This window comes from Aplidium turbinatum, chromosome 4 (genome assembly GCF_918807975.1).
Source record: "Aplidium turbinatum chromosome 4, kaAplTurb1.1, whole genome shotgun sequence".
In the NCBI taxonomy this organism is placed as follows: Eukaryota; Metazoa; Chordata; class Ascidiacea; order Aplousobranchia; family Polyclinidae; genus Aplidium; species Aplidium turbinatum.
This window is the reverse complement of record NC_137475.1, coordinates 29,332,989-29,350,221: the sequence shown is the minus strand read 5'-3', so window position 1 is coordinate 29,350,221 and position 17,233 is coordinate 29,332,989. Positions and strand designations below refer to the sequence as shown.

General features: G+C 37.8%; 1 protein-coding gene across 1 annotated transcript in view; it reads left to right on the top strand.

The window, feature by feature from the left end:
- LOC145768093 (uncharacterized) overlaps positions 1–17,233 on the top strand; it is a 34,759-nt gene that overhangs the window by 11,999 nt on the left and 5,527 nt on the right. Inside the window, exons 3-7 of the mRNA XM_082579566.1 lie at positions 8,623–8,703; positions 9,149–9,246; positions 14,247–14,287; positions 14,539–14,645; positions 15,479–15,600. Coding sequence (XP_082435692.1) covers positions 8,623–8,703; positions 9,149–9,246; positions 14,247–14,287; positions 14,539–14,645; positions 15,479–15,600 — 449 coding nt within the window. The remainder of the gene's footprint in view (positions 1–8,622; positions 8,704–9,148; positions 9,247–14,246; positions 14,288–14,538; positions 14,646–15,478; positions 15,601–17,233) is intronic.

The following is a 17,233-nucleotide window of genomic DNA, read 5'->3' as shown; positions in this document are numbered from 1 at the left end:
CTGCAAGTGGTTTAGGGATATTTTTGTGTGGCAAGAGTTCAAAATGCTTCTTGTAGCGAAGGAACAGTGTAATATCAGGAGATTTGGTAATTTCAAATTTTAGATCACTGAAAATTTGAGACAGAATGACTTTTCCTATATGGTGTCTACAGGCAGACCACAACAAGGTACGCTGCAGACTATCTTGAATCCTGATACATGCTGCTGAATAAATCAGCAAGTTGGACTTGGGCTATGGTATACCAAATACATGGACCGTCAAACTTGAGTTTCAGCTTGAACTCAAGTTAGATCTTAGAATATATAAGGGGCAAGGGCCTTAGTATGCTATCCATGTCCTACTTAATGAGCGTTAGCTATTGCTGTGTTACTATTCATGATTCATGTTCCACTTGTGTTGTCGTCATTGAATTTTATCCTCCAGGACGGAAAACATCATTGAAGCACAGTACAATCAGTGCATACGCGCCGACTTCCGGGGGGCGGCGCCCCCCGTAAATTTATGGTTGAGGGGCAACAAAAATGGATATTACAAGTGGTGTTTCAAAGATAAAACACTTCGCGAAATAGATTTAGATAATTTAAACGCACTTAAAGAACGGAATGGCCCGTTTCGGCGAGTCCGATTCGACGAGTCCGATTCGACTAGTCCGATTCGGCGAGTTCCCTATTCGGCGAGAGCCTTTTTCGGCGAGTGCCCTATTCGGCGAGTTTTTGAAATTTTTAAAAGGAAATTATCGGGTACTCTAGCCTCATAGGCGCCGACTTTTCATAAAACCTTGGGGGGCGAGAAAGGTGATGACGTCATAACCGTAACGCTATTTTACTCAATTAAAATAGTCTTTGATTAAGCTTAGTGTCTTGTTTATATTGACAAATAGGTCGCAAACCGAGTTTATTAGAACCGCTGCTTGAAAGGATTAGTTTTACGCCTAGTCATAAAAGTTTTGATATTGTTAGCTCATAATTGGAACTGTTGGAAAACAAGCCGATTCATTTCCTTTTCGTGCGAGTGCATAACAACGATCAATGATACAGTCAAATTATCGAAATAAAACGCAAAAAATCATGATCTCAAGCAGAGTGGAAACCCGCTATCAGTTTTATTAACTTCGTTTCGCTGATTACTTACCGTACCTTCAAAGTGTTAACAACGGCGAAGTGTTTTCTCTTCTGTATTTTATCAAAAGTCTTTGTAGTCTTTTATTGAATACAGTAGGGCAGTAGGATATATATTCGAGTAAAGGTCTAGATGTTCGCAAGTGATTTTCACCTCAAAAAGGCAAGTTCAACTAACACAGGACATGCTGTTGTCTCCAGCTCGGCAGTTTTCAAAATGAACGCACTAAAAATCATTGTCGACGTAGATTACGGAGTGTGAAATCGCGTCGGTCTAAGTAAAAGTTTTGAATACGTTTATTTGCAGTGATTTAAACTTAATTTTCAAATTCAATGATTTTTTGTCAATTCTAAACTTTATGCACTTGTTGAGCAATATGCAAAGCTCACGAAACAAAACAGAAACAGCTGTTTTAAGAAATCATTTTTTAATTTTTGCGTGTAGGATATAATCGTTCTTATTATTACGTAACATTCCATGATCGTTAAAGTCGATGTCAAACCTTAGCGGCCGCATAAAACAATGTCAGGTTGGCTAGGTGATAATAGCGGTAAGAGACGTCGTTAATGCAGGCAATATCTGCGACCAAGACCATTAAACACCTTTTCTTTTTATCGGTTTTCGATTTAATTCTCACACATTGCGAAGAAAACAATGCGTTCTGTTGAATCATAATTGTCTCTTAGCGGGAAGACCTCGTTGAAAATAGCGCGTCTAATTTAGCTGGTTTACTTAATATTGCCGTGAATAGTTACGTGACTATTCCAGCAGCGTAAGTTACTCTACCATCTGCTTTTAATTTCCATACCGTGTGAGAAAGCCATGCGATCAGCTGCTGTTTTGCGGGCAAGAGCAACGCAGGCTTTTCTTGCTTTCGGCATTCTTTAAGTCCGTTTAAATTATCTAAATCTCTTTCGCGAAGTGTTTTATCTTTAAAACACCACTTGTAATCACCATTTTTGTTGCCCCTCAACCATAAATTTACGGGGGGCGCCGGCCCCCCGGAAGTCGGCGCGTATGCCTAGCCTAATTACAATTGCCGTTTTTACATAGTTTTAACGTCGCTAAACGTTGAAATCGTGCAGAAAGGAATAAAAATAAAATGTTTGAACTATTAAATTAAAATTCGTCATTGTTAGTTCAGTTGTTTTTATTTTTGACCATCATATCAAAAACAATACACGTCGACATAGCAAAGGTGTAGAAAAAGGTAGAAGCGACAAAACGCGAACGTTAAAACGTGCTTGTGACCGAAGTATCATACTTATTGAGTTGAAAGAAATTTGGCACGGTCGCAACACCTTCAGAAAAATTTAAGATATGAAGGGAAAATAAAACAAAGAAAATGTTACAAAAAAAATCATGCTTATGTGTATAAGTTAGTACTTTTGAATAGTTAAAATGATTAGTTTGGATCAACAAATGAGAACCCATTGTAGTAACAGAATGAAAAGGCTAACCAAATGTGTGGCCTATCGTTTTAACGTCGCTAAACGTTGAAATCCTGTAGAAAAGAGAACTTTGCTGACTAGGATACGTTGAAACTGAAAAACATTCACAGAAGCCCTACGATACGTTGCATTTTTAAGATAATGTATTCAGACGTTGAATCAATGTACAAATGAAATGTTATGCTAAATGGGTTCTTGGAACAATTCGAAGGGCTTCTGTGAATGTTTCTCAGCTTCAACGTATCCCAGTCAGCAAAGTTCTCTTTTTTACACGATTTCAACATTTAGCGACGTTAAAACGATGTAAAAACGGAAATTTTTGCTGGTTGGGATAACTGGGCTACGGTACCCGATAATTTCTTTTAAATCCAAGCTGTAGGCCACACATTTGTTGATCCAAACTAATCATTTTAACTATTCAAAAGTGCTAACTTACAGACATAAACATGATTTATTTTATTTTTTTTTTGTAACATTTTCTTTGTTTTATTTTCCCTTCATATCTTAAATTTTTCTGAAGGTGTTGCGACCGTGCCAAATTTCTTTCCATAGGCGCCGACTTTTCAAAAAACCTTGGGGGGCGAGAAAGGTGATAACGTCATAACCATAGCGCTATTTACTCGGTTAAAATAGTCTTTGATTAAGCTTAGTGTCGTGTTTATATTAACAAATAGGTCGCAAACCAAGTTTATTAGAACCGCTGCTTGGAAGGATTAGTTTTACGCCTAGTCATAAAAATTTTGATATTGTTAGCTCATAATTGGAACTGTTGGAAAACAAGCCGATTCATTTTCTTTTCGTGCGAGTGAACAACAACGATCAAGACAGTGAAGTTATCGAAATAAAACGCAAAAAATCATGATCTCAAGCAGAGTGAAAACCCGGTATCAGTTTTATTAACCTCGTTTCGCTAATTACTTACTTTCAAAGCGTTGACAACGGCGAAGTGTTTTCTCTTCTGTTTTTTATCGAAAGTCTTTATAGTCTTTTATTGAATACAGTAGGCTATACTCGAGTAAAGGTCGAGATGTTCGCAAGTGATTTTCACCTCAAAAAGACAAGTTCAACTAACACGGGACAAGCTGTTGTCTCCAGCTCAGCAATTTTCAAAATGAACGCACTAAAAATCATTGTCGACGTAGATTACGGATTGTGAAATCGCGTCGGCTTAAGTGAAAGTTTTGAATACGTTTATTTGCAGTGATTCAAACTTAATTTTCAAATTCAATGATTTCTTGTCAATTCTAAACTTTGTGCACTTGTTGAGCAATATGCAAAGCTCACGAGACAAAACAGAAAGAGGAGATCATTTTTTTATTTTTGCGTGTAGGATATAATCGTTCTTATTATTACGTAACATTCCATGATCGTTAAAGTCGATGTCAAACCTTAGCGGCCGCATAAAACAATGATGTCAGGTTAGCTAGGTGATAATAGCGGTAAGAGACGTCGTTAATGCTGGCAATATCTGCGACCAAGACCATTAAACACCTTTTCTTTTATCGGTTTTCGATTTAATTCTCACACATTGCAAAAACAATGCGTTCTGTTGAATCATAATTGATCTCACAGCGGGAAGATCTCGTTGAAAATAGCGCGTCAAGCCGTCTAATTTAGCTGGTTTACTTAATATTGCAGTGAATAGTTACGTGACTATTCCAGCAGTACTCTACCATCTACTTTGAAATTTCCATACCGTATGAGATAGCCATGCGAGCTGCTGTTTTGCGGGCAAGAGCAACGTAGGCTTTTCTTGCTTTCCGCATTTTTTAAGTCCGTTTAAATTATCTAAATCTCCTTTGCAAAGTGTTTTATCTTTGAAACACCACTTGTCATCACCATTTTTGTTGCCCCTCAACCATAAATTTACGGGGGGCGCCGGCCCCCCCTGAAGTCGGCGCGTATGTTTCTTTCAACTCAATAACTTACTTCGGTCACAAGCACGTTTAACGTTCGCGTTTTGTCGCTTCTACCTTTTTTACACCTTTGCTATGTTGACGTGTATTGTTTTTCATATGATGGTCAGAAATAAAAACAACTGAACTGACATGACGAATTTTAATTTAATAGTTCAAACATTTTATTTTTATTCCTTTCTGCACAATTTCAACGTTTAGCGACGTTAAAACTATGTAAAAACGGCAATTATAATTAGGCTACGGTACCCGATAATTTCCTTTCAAAAATTTCAAAAACTCGCCGAATAGGGCACTCGCCGAAAAAGGCTCTCGCCGAATAGGGAACTCGCCGAATCGGACTAGTCGAGTCGGACTCGCCGAATCGGACTCGCCGAATCGGACTCGCCGAATCGGACTCGCCGAATAGTAGCAGACCCCTTAAAGAACGCCGAAAGCAAAAAAACAGCCCACGTTGCTCTTGCCCGCAAAACAGCAGCTGATCGCATTTTTTAAGGTTTGGTTTGGGTGACCGCTAAGTAGTTTTAAGAGACCGCAAGTGTTTCATTTAAATACCAAAAAATAGCCATAACTACATACAATCAACGCAACATAAAATGAATTATTCGACAAGGCACAGCTTAAATGATTGTGACAGCGACCAAACAGCCTACCCAACACGGCCGCCAAACAAGTTTGCTGCACAATCACACAAAGTGTGCTTGTTGGCTTCTGCTTGTTATGTTTCCACACGTAAAAACTGATCATTATGCGCCATAAATCAGAAATAAACATTGACGAGTATCGAAGGTGCACTTCTTTTGGGAATAACTCTTTGATTCAGCTGTTAGCTGTACCTCCACTTATTCTTTTTTCCGGACGTGAACTATTGATCGTAGGCTATATTCGTATTATCGACAAGACATAGCGAGAAACAACCATTACTTTTCTACTGTAGTTGCAAGTCCAAATTTTGGGAAACCGCTGGAGAAATTTGGGGGACCGTTTCGGTCCCCCAAACACCTTAAAAAAAACACTGCTCATACGGTATGGAAATTTCAAAGTAGATGGTAGAGTAACTTGCGCTGCTGGAATAGTCACGTAACTATTCACTGCGATATTAAGTAAACCAGCTAAATTAGACGCGCTATTTTCAACGAGGTCTTCCCGCTAAGAGACAATTATGATTCAACAGAACGCATTGTTTTCTTCGCAATGTGTGAGAATTAAACCGAAAACCGATAAAAGAAAAGGTGTTTAATGGTTTTGGTCGCAGATATTGCCTGCATTAACGACGTCTCTTACCGCTATTATCACCTAGCTAACCTGACATCATTGTTTTATGCGACCGCTAAGGTTTGACATCGACTTTAACGATTATAGAATGTTGCGTAATAAAAACGATTACAACCTACACGCAAAAATTAAAAAAAAAATGATCTCTTAAAACAGCTCTTTCTGCTGTTTTGTCTCGTGAGCTTTGCATATTGCTCAACAAATGCATAAAGTTTAGAATTGACAAGAAATCATTAAATTTGAAAATTAAGTTTGAATCACTGCAAATAAACGTATTCAAAACTTTTACTTAGGCCGACAGCCCGACACGATTTCACACTCCGTAATCTACGTCGACAATGATTTTAAGTGCCTTCATTTTGAAAACTGCCGAGCTGGAGACAACAGCTTGTCCTGTGTTAGTTGAACCTGTCTTTTTGAGGTGAAAATCACTTGCGAACATCTCGACCTACACTCGAGTATATACGGTATTCGATAAAAGACTATAAAGACTTTCGACAAAAAACAGAAGAGAAAACACTTCGCCGTTGTTAACGCTTTGAATGCAAGTAATTAGCAAAACAAAACGAAGTTAATAAAACTGATGGTGGTTTTCCACTCTGCTTGAAATCATGATTTTTTGCGTTTTATTTCGATAACTTCACTGTCTTGATCAGTGATTCCCAAACTGTGTGCCGCGGCACACTAGTGTGCCGCCACAGATTCTCAAGTGTGCCGCGAATCTTTTGGGAATTTTGGAAAAGAACTGTAGGCCTATAAATATTTAAAATCAGCCATGCATGCAGACAAGCACATGCGACTTAAAAGCGCTCCAACTGTTTCAATAAATGATAGCCTAAATAAGCACATGTGACGATGAAACCAACTATGGCATTGCCGATACAGTAGGGTAATTGCCACGTCATAAACAGTAATTGGACCAGCATTAGCCGTTGTTGTTGAAGAAATGTTTGGTAGTGCTTCCCTCGAAAAAGTTAGAGTTCCGTTGTCAAATAATATAATTTCACAAAGGATGTATAAGAGCTATCCTCATATTTAAAGGATCAAGTTCGCCAACACTTTGTTGCTACAGACAACCAGCTGTCTGTACTGTGGTCTTTACAAGCGAATCTACTGACAGAACTGGGAAATCTCATCTGCTGGCTTTTATTCTCTTCATTAACACTGAAACATTGGTAAATAAATGTTTGTTTTGCAACGAATTGAAGGGCACAACCAAAGGGGAAGACATATTCAAATTGGTAGATGAAAATATTTTGCTTTCTGAGATGAAATGGAGTAGTAGCTGAGTGAGCGTTTGTACTGATGGTTTTCCTTCAATGCGGGGGGGGGAATAAAAGTTTCGAAGAAAGTCTTTGATTCGTTTCCTGCTCTTAATGAATCAACTCATAAACAAGAAATCCTTCCGCAAATCATGAGCACATTGTCTGGACTTCAGATTGCACTGCAACATTACTTCCCACCATTTGGAAACAATGAATCAAGCAATCTTTCTGCAGAAGCAGAAGAACAGCTCATTGATTTACGAAACGACCCGTTTTTTCAAACGCTGTTTCCTCAAAAAAGCTTGGATGAGTTTTGGCTGTCTGCTTCCAAATCCTATTCCATGATCGGTGCAAAAGCAATCAAAATTATATTGCCATTTGCATCTTCAAGGCTAGGCCTATGTGAAAATGGCTTTTCTGTTTTGACTGAAGTTATAAGCTGTAAACAAGAGAGACTGCTTAGAATTTACGATGAAATGCGAGTATGTTTGTCGACAACGTAACCTTGTTTCAGTCGTATATGTTAGTATAAACAATTAAGCACATCCATCGTATTAACACGTGAAAATATTTTTTTAAAGCAGCGTTTCTTCTCTTGTAAGTGTGCCGCAAGCGTTTTATAATTTTTCCAGTGTGCCACAAGCTGAAAAAGTTTGGGAACCACTGGTCTTGATCGTTGTTATTCCCTCGCACGCACGAAAAGGAAATGAATCGGCTTGTTTTCCAACTGCTCCAATTATGAGCTAACAATATCAAAATTTTTACGACTAGGTACTACGCACTGCATGCGTAAAACTAATCGTTTCAAGCAGCGATTGTAATAAATTCGGTTTGCGACCTAGGTGTCAATATAAACAAGACACTAAGCTTAATCAAAGACTATTTTAATTGAGTAAAATTGCGTTATGGTTATGACGTCATCACCTTTCTCGCCCCCCAAAGTTTTTTGAAAAGTCGGCGCCTATGAATCAGTGCATATACAATTTTTGCAGCACTTGCTTTGGAGTTGCCTGCAATACACTGTTTCCATTGACTTACATAAGTATGTGTTTTGTGATTCCCTGCTTTACTTATTGTAATGTCCTATTACTTCATAGATGGTTTTTGATAATATTGTGTCAATGTGATTAATTTTGGTGTTGGGTCAATGTGTCAATTGCCACTTATGTTTGGTTGTTCAATGTTTACATCATATGTTGGCTATTCATGCTAACTGCTTTTCTTACGTTGCACAAGCAAAAAAATGTTCTGCTTAGATTGTTATTTTGGCAGCATTTTTGAATTCAAGTGGGATATGCCAATAAATTTGATACCCAACAACCCATGTCTATCTAAAGTGGTTTTTGAGTTATGGCAATTGAAGTAGGCAGAAATTTGGGGGTTGCGGCGGGGGGGTAAACGAGAGGCCATCCGAAGACGAGATTACTAAATTAGTAGCCGGGTAAATCACCGCACAAATATTTCATTCGGATATTGTCACGTCGCATAGTCCAACTGGTCTTCTCCAGCGAATGTGTGGTAGGCCTACACTTTTACTTCATCAAACCTGTATTTGCTGGCATAAAATGTAGCAAATGTTGTTTTGCATGACAAAGGCGGAGAGAGGAACGGGCAAAGATAAGCGAGAAGGGTGTGGCGTTGGTATGGGCTTCCTCACCATCAGAACCAGATTCTGCGTAAGTTTCAATAAACAGTATACGTGAACGATAATACGGCAAAGTTTAAAACAAAACTCTCTAAACTGAGCTACGAACATCACGCTGGCTCCAATCAACCTCTAGGAACGAGAAAATCCACCAGCAATGAATCTGTTGAATAGGATATTTTAAAGTAAATAGTCCATACTCGATTGAATTCATTGCTGATCGTACATCATAGGTGATGGGTATACGACCTGCTTACGAAAGCACATGCAGTCTGTTTGCTAATGGTACGATGAGAAACTGCACCGTAATTTTGTGATTGCCGTTTTTTTTTGTTGACTGAGGAACGTCTGATGTTATGACAACGAGTTGTTTTGTAAACGAGCGCTACTGAAGAAATTCCGCAACTTTTATCAAGACATAATATTTGCAACTTCACGGTGCTTGTTCAATAAGTTAATCTTTTTATTTGTTCCAGTTCGGACGAAGAGCTGGGATTTCACAAACACAAGCATCATAACAATTCAACTGAAGGCAACGGGAAAGATGAAATTAAGAAGGCAGCGTCAAAGAAAGGTAGGCTACTTTGAAGACATGCTTACGGTTTTTGTTTGATTGGTATATCCTTTGTGTCAAAAATCTTTTATAAACACTTTTTCTTACACCCTGGAAAGAGAAGTACAATTACAATTTGCGGTGTGCCAGAATGGTATCGAAGAGGAATGGGCGGCGAAAGCTAGCAACGTGTAAAACTTGGTTTATTAAATTATATATTATGTGATATATGTATCTGTTGGAGTGTTGGACCAGTATCAACCCATGAATTCCATAGACCTTGTAGATTTTGTACGTAAGACTTAATGCAATGGAAGTTTGCGAAAGATTGTTGTATTGACATAGGCTTGATCATCGGGTCTGCTACTATTCAGTGAGTCCGATTCGGAGAGTTTCCTATTCGGAGATTTTTTGAAATTTTTTTTGAAAATTATCGGGTACCGTAGCCTAATTATCATTGCCGCTTTTACATCGTTTTAACGTCGCTAAACGTTGAAATCGTGCAGAAAAAAATAGAAATAAAATGTTTGAACAATTAAATGAAAATTCGTCATGTCAGTTCAGTTGAATTGTTTTTATTTGTGACCATCATATCAAAAACAATACACGTCAACATAGCAAAGGTAGAAGCGACAAAACGCGAACGTTAAAACGTGCTTGTGACCGAAGTAAGTGATTGAGTTGAAAGAAATTTGGCACGGCCGCAACACCTTAAGAAAAATTTAAGATATGAAGGGAAAATAAAAAAAAGAAAATGTTACAAAATGAATAAATCATGTTTATGTCTATAAGTTAGTACTTTTGAATAGTTAAAATGATTACCGGTAGTTTGGATCAACAAATGTGTGGCCTACAGCTTGGATTGCAAGGAAATTATCGGGTACCGTAGCCTAGTTATCCCGACCAGCAAAAATTTGTTCCAAGAACCCACTTAGTCTAACACAGTGGTTCTTAACCGGGGGGGCGTGAAGCCTCTCTCAGGGGGGCGCGAGCTCTACAACAATTTCAATTTTTTTTTAATTACTTTAGTGTCCTAGGACCAATGTTGTTTGTCATATTTTGTATTTTATTCTATTTATTTGTATTTATATGCAAAGCATTGAATACTCTCAACCTTTAGCTTCAAGGGAAAAACATCAACATCATTAAGCATCATGACATCATTCGAACATTTATAGCTAAACTTGACCTCTGGAAGAGTCGAATTGAACAAAGAAATCCAGCGAGCTTTAGTAACTTGGATTCTGCTCTCAAAGATGGTAACTTTGACTGAGTCTGAGTTGAAGAAACAAATATAAACCCACCTTAATGAATTGAAAGCGGAGTTCATCAAATACTTTCCAGATCTGGATGAGAAGCGTGAAACCTGGAAGTTTATCAGAAACCCGTTTCAATGCGAAGTAGTTGATATTTTCGAAGAAGGACAAGAGGAGTTTCTTGAGATGAAGTTCAACTCCACAGCTAAAGAAGACTTCAAAGAACTGGAACTTGAGACGTTCTGGGCCAATTACCTTCCTGTTTACCCTCTTATCGCAACTCGGGCTCTTCGAATTCTAACAATGTTTGGATCCACGTATCTTTGTGAAGCTGCATTTTCTGCTCTCGTTGCTATCAAGACCAAGTACAGAAACAGGTTGAAAGTTGGAGATTTACGTTGTTCACTCTTTGGAGTTAAACCTCGCATTAAAAATCTAGTTGCTAAGAAGCAGTGTCAAGTATCTCACTGATGTGTACAATAAACAGACAAAAATGCAATGTTTTAGTATGATACTTATTTAAAATCTAGGGGGTCGCGAGGCTCATGACCATTATTAAAGGGGGGCTTGATAGAAAAAACCACTGGTCTAACAGTTCATTTTTACATTGTAGTAACAGATAACCAAATGTGTGGCCTATCGTTTTAACGTCGCTAAACGTTGAAATCGTGTATAAAAGAAAACTTTTGCTGACTAGGATACGTTGAAACTAGGAAACATTCACAGAAGCCCCTCGATTTGTTCCAAGAACCCAGTTAGCCTAACAGTTCATTTTTACATTGTAATAACAGATAACCAAATGTGTGGCCTATCGTTTTAACGTCGCTTAACGTTGAAATACCGTAGCCTAGTTATCCCGACTAGCAGAAATTGCCGTTTCTACATCGTTTTAACGGCGCTAAACGTTGAAATCGTGTAGAAAAGAGAACTTTTGCTGACTAGGATATTCCACAATATCGTTTCTTTTATACTTGAAATTATCGATTTCGAAGCTTTAGATGAGTGGGGTTTAGACCTAACCACTGAGATCTTAAATCATATTTATGACACCGGAAAGACCCTAGTGATATGGTACGTTCCATATTCATAACTTTACCAAAGAAAACCGGAGCAACAGAATGCTTACTCCACAGAACAATTAGCCTTGTGAATCACCTAACAAACATCTTACTCCGAATCATGATGATGAGATTGAGACCAAAACTACAATCGGAAATTTCAACAGCACAGTTTTTATTTGTTCCAAACAAAGGGACCACAAAAGGAATATTTACATTAAAAATGGTAACAGAGAGATGTATGTCCGATTCTTCTGTTTATTTAGAGAATTTTGTATTTTATTCCACAATATCGTTTCTTTTGCATTCTTGCATTTTATCCAGTGTTTACCTTTGAGTGCCTTCCCAGACGGCAAAATCCGTCATTTTTACATTGATTCAACGTCTGCAGACGTTCAAATCAATGTAAAAATGACGAATTTTGTTGTCTGGGTTCGTTCAAAATATGTGTTTTACATCAAAACAACAGTTTTCATGATTAACAATAGAGGTTAATGAGATAAAGTCTCAGCGAAAACGTGTCAACTAAAAAAAGACAGTTGCCAAATAGCGTTTGCCATAAAAGATGAAGTTAAAAAAAACCCTAAGTGGCAGTTTAGAGTAAACCTGGGTTTCGGCGTTGGGCTACATGACCTGGAATTCCTTTGGTTAGTTCCTTCGTTAGACCCTCAGTTGATGTTACTTGATCATGGCAGAGGAATCGATTAGTACGCAACGCAAAGGTGAGGTTTTTCTACATGGTGGCTACATGTTTCAACTAGAAAAATATAGTGCAGACAGGCTTAAGAAATACTGGCGTTGTTCTCGACGTGATGAGAAATGCAAGGTTCGCATCCACACTTGTGCGGCAACAAATCAGGTAATAATGTGTGTTATGATGACTATTGGTGTACTGTTATTGACAGCACAATTTAATAAGTCCTGTAGATCGCTTGCAGATTCTGCTATCAAGACTGTATCATCATTCATCAGCGTATCTCAAGTTTGTTACATTTTGTCCCCCAACCTTTACTCCATTCATTTGTTCGATGTCTCTCAAAACCATCCCACTGTAAGCGTTGAAAAGATCTGGAGATCGGACACATCTCTCTGTTATCATTTTTAATGTAAAAATTCCTTTTGTGGTTTCTTTGTCTGTAACAAATAAAAACTGTGCTGTTGAAATTTCCGATTGTAGTTTTGGTACAAAATTCTCTACTGTAAAATACAAAATTCTCTACTGTAAATAAACAGAAGGCGTCGTTGGATTTAGAATTTTGTACTAGTTTAGGATTCTAATATATTCTAAGTTTGCATGCAGAAGGCGACGCAGGATACATGTCAATTTTATCTGAGCAAACATTAATAGTTCAAAAATAAATTTAATTCGCTTTTTAGTCTTTAGATCTCAATGGTTAGGTCTAAACCCCACTCATCTAAAGCTTCGATAATTTCAACCATAAAAGAAACGATATTGTGGAATATCCTAGTATGCGTATCCTAGGCAGCTAAAGTTCTCTTTTCTACACTATTTCAACGTTTAGCGACGTTAAAACGATGTAGAAACGGCAATTCCTGCTGGTCGGGATAACTAGGCTACGGTATTTGAACGTTTAGCGACGTTAAAACGATAGGCCACACATTTGGTTATCTGTTACTGCAATGTAAAAATGAACTGTTAGAAACTGGGTTCTTGGAACAAATTTTTGCTGGTAGGGATAACTAGGCTACGGTACCCGATAATTTCCTTGCAATCCAAGCTGTAGGCCACACATTTGTTGATCCAAACTACCGGTAATCATTTTAACTATTCAAAAGTACTAACTTATAGACATGAACATGATTTATTTATTTTGTAACATTTTCTTTTTTTTATTTTCTCTTCATATCTTAAATTTTTCTGAAGGTGTTGCGGCTGTGCCAAATTTCTTTCAACTCAATCACTTACTTCGGTCACAAGCACGTTTTAACGTTCGCGTTTTGTCGCTTCTACCTTTGCTATGTTGACGTGTATTGTTTTTGATATGATGGTCACAAATAAAAACAATTCAACTGAACTGACATGACGAATTTTCATTTAATTGTTCAAACATTTTATTTCTATTTTTTTCTGCACGATTTCAACGTTTAGCGACGTTAAAACGATGTAAAAGCGGCAATGATAATTAGGCTACAATACCCAATAATTTTCAAAAAAAAAATTTCAAAAAATCTCCAAATAGGGAACTCTCCGAAAAAGGCTGTCTCCGAATAGGGAACTCTCCAAATCGGACTCTCTGAATTGGACTCTCTGAATTGGACTCTCCGATTTGGACTCTCCGATTTGGACTCTCCGAATTGGACTCTCCGAATCGGACTCTCCGAATCGGACTCACCGAAACGGGCCATTCCGTGATCACCCGGGTTGACAATGCATACTCTTTAGCTTTATTTTTCTTCGTATTTGTTCAACCAAATGTGCTGTATTGAAATAAAATCTTGTCCGTATGGTGAAGTTGTTGCTTGAACTGTTGCTACCGACTTGATTTCACCTCATTTAATTCTTTATAAGTACGGTATGCGAAACTGCCAAGATTAAGCTTGCAAAGAAACTTTCTCAGTCCGCGGATAAAGATTCTTACAATCACAACGGTCAATTGACTTGTTATAAATGTGTCCTTTGATGGAATGGTTTTGCGTTCGGCTTTTATTACTTTGTCTGACGGCGAATAATATTATTGTTTTGTAGAAGCCAATAAGAAGAGCAAGAAAAGAAAAAAGAAATCAAAGGTAATATGTGGTGGTACTTTTATCAGCAACCAACAAACAGCAGCAGCAAACTAGATATTAGTTTTTAATAACTTTATTTTTGTACTGAATGACAACGAAAAGGGTAGGACACATTGTAGACAGCATTTCTTCTGAGAAAATTGTGAGAGTTAATAAGGGAACGGATGTCTTGCTTTGTCACACAACTAAAAACACTACAAAGTTTAGTTCTTACAAATGTGTTTTTCTCAAGTCATCAAGTTTTGTCGTAGGTTTCTTTGGATGACAATTCGTCTGACGAATCCTCTTCCTCCGTTCAAAGCAGAAAAGAGAAGAAAAGAAAAACGAAAAAAGAGAAAAAGAAGAGAAAGAAGGCGAAGTACTGTCATAAAATGTCTGTTCGTAATGTAATGCAACGTTTTAAAACTGACTACGTAGGTTCTAGATTTTTTTAACAAAAATACAACCGGGATTGACTGAGTGTATGAGTTAGCCTGCCAACTGAAATACTTTTCATTGTATTCACGGAAATTCTGCAATCTATTGACCCCCAGATGGAGCTGTAGTTCTTTCACTGAACAGCATTGTTTCGTGTTTACTGTGCCGATCAGCTGTATAGCTGTATGTAACCCTGCTTCCCGGCTCGTCCACCCAACCCAAATTTTTACATACCAGACATCCACAAACTCATTGCGTCACTTTTGATAGACCACCTCACGAATTAGTCGCTGTATGCACCTTAAGAGGTTTCATTGATCTGGGTTGCGGTGTGAGAGCTCTTTAGTTAAGCAGGTTACCGGCACAAATCCTAACCAGTATTTTGTATTGAGTAACGATTGCCTTAGACAATACTGGAGATGTTAAATTTTTATATCATTCTCCTATTCTATGTCTTTATAGAAAATCCTTGGTTCCCCTGCTGTGTGTAAAATTTGATTGTAAAAACGAGTTAAGCTTATTACTCTGCAATTACCCGTAGTATTAAAAAGATGCACGGACATAGATACTCGCTCGGCGGTGATTTTCCGTTTGGTCAACGCCATATCTATCTAATTACAGACTGATTTAAATCTGCCACCCTAGTTTCAGCTCCGTAGCTAAAGAAGACGCTAAATCTTTAGTAAAATCTCTTTGAAAATTGTCGGATAACATGTGAAAGTACATCATGGTTTGATTATAACATGAATCACGGTTGGATTAATTGTTATGTAGATCAAGTGAAAAACATAAAAAGAAGAAACGAAAAAGAGAAATATCCCCTTCTTCCTCCAGCTCCAATGATGAACAGTGGGAGGAAAAGAAAGTGATTCTTCCAGAACCTTTGATAATCAAAGGTGAGATGCGCATGATAGCCGTTGTTTTTGTTACGAGCAACAGGCCTCGGTATAGCCTACATATGGGCCCATGTGCTGGCTAACAACAGGTTCACACGAATCGGCTATTTTATCAGTGTGATAAGTGATAATAGGGTGGTCCTTAAAAACACTTTTTTAGAATTTTGTTGGTACCGGGTGTTTGAAGTGTTCCTTTTGGTAAAAAAAAGTCACATGCAAAATATTTAAAAAAAAATTCACGTTTAGAGGTAGCTCAAGCCCCCTCATTTTTCTGCATGGGGCCAAATGACTCCAACGTCCATATCTTATGAAGTATAAATAGTAGAAGGTTCATTTAAGTATCAAAAGATACAGAATGTTTGGTTTCAGAATGTCCAACTTTAATACGTCATATAGGTCTCTAATGCAGATGTAGATTTCACATTAAGTGAAAAAAAAAATGATTTTTCAGCAAAATACTTATATTCACAATAAAATGTTAGTGATGTCAACATAAATCCATAGCACTGCAGTAACTGGCAACTACTTTTATGCAACAAGCGGTTGGTTTTGTGAAATAACAACACGTAAACAATTTCTGTACAGTAGCTTAACATGTGAATATACGGCAGGCTCCACTTGAATAACAGCTTAGTATGTTGTACACCATGTGGGATTGTGGATTTGTGGGTCATAAAGAGTTGGCTGAAGGATACCCACTATCCATAAGCCAACAATGGTTACTGCCGTGTTGGTGTTACAATGTAAGTGAGTGAGCTTACATTCTAATGGACTAAATGAGTCATTGCTTCTTCGAGCTACCCAGCGCATGACTGGAATTTTGTGGCATATTACTCCGTGTGTTGTTGTAGCTACATTAAATCCCTAGAATCGTCGGCGTATGAGCAGGTTGATTTCTCCCTAGAATGATGGCTGGTAATACAAACAACACAATATGCTAGAAAACGAGTATCATTGAAGCTGTTCATCTTTCATTTAAATGTTACTGTATTCCTTTTATGTAAGAAACGCCCTTCTTGCTGTCAGGAAATGCTTTCCTATGCTGCTGTACAACTTGAAGAAGGTACTGGAGCTGATCTTCGTCTTTTGCCATTAATTTGCAATATCCTTGAATGATTGCTCTACTAAGTTCTGCATGATCCTTAATCTCATTTAGCTGTTTTACTATAGATAAGCATGGCATGCTTCAATTAAGACAAATACCAAATGTGAGATGCCAGCTATGTTAAAGCAGCCTTGGAAATGTCTATTAATTTTCTTGTAATTTACCAACGATTTCCTGAGAAGTAGGTCGTTGTTATGAGCGCAGGCTGCAAATGGTGCCTCTATCCAAGCTTTGAGATAAATTCTCGTTGTAAATATTCTCACTTTTGTAATTCTTTTTGGTTTACTGTGTGAGTTGCATTGACTTCGAAAAACTTAAACTTTCAAGGTACAAATCACTTTTCTCATCGATTTGGCATGGTGCTTTGGTCAAGAAGCCATGAATTTGATTCCTCTGGGGATACTTCATCAAGAAAAATCATAGCCAACTCCAGAAACTCCCGGTAATCATCCCTTAGCTGTTCTTTTTTCCAGTTATGCAATAACAAACATGACATCACGCCTCGAAATTTGTACTTTTTTCTGGCGG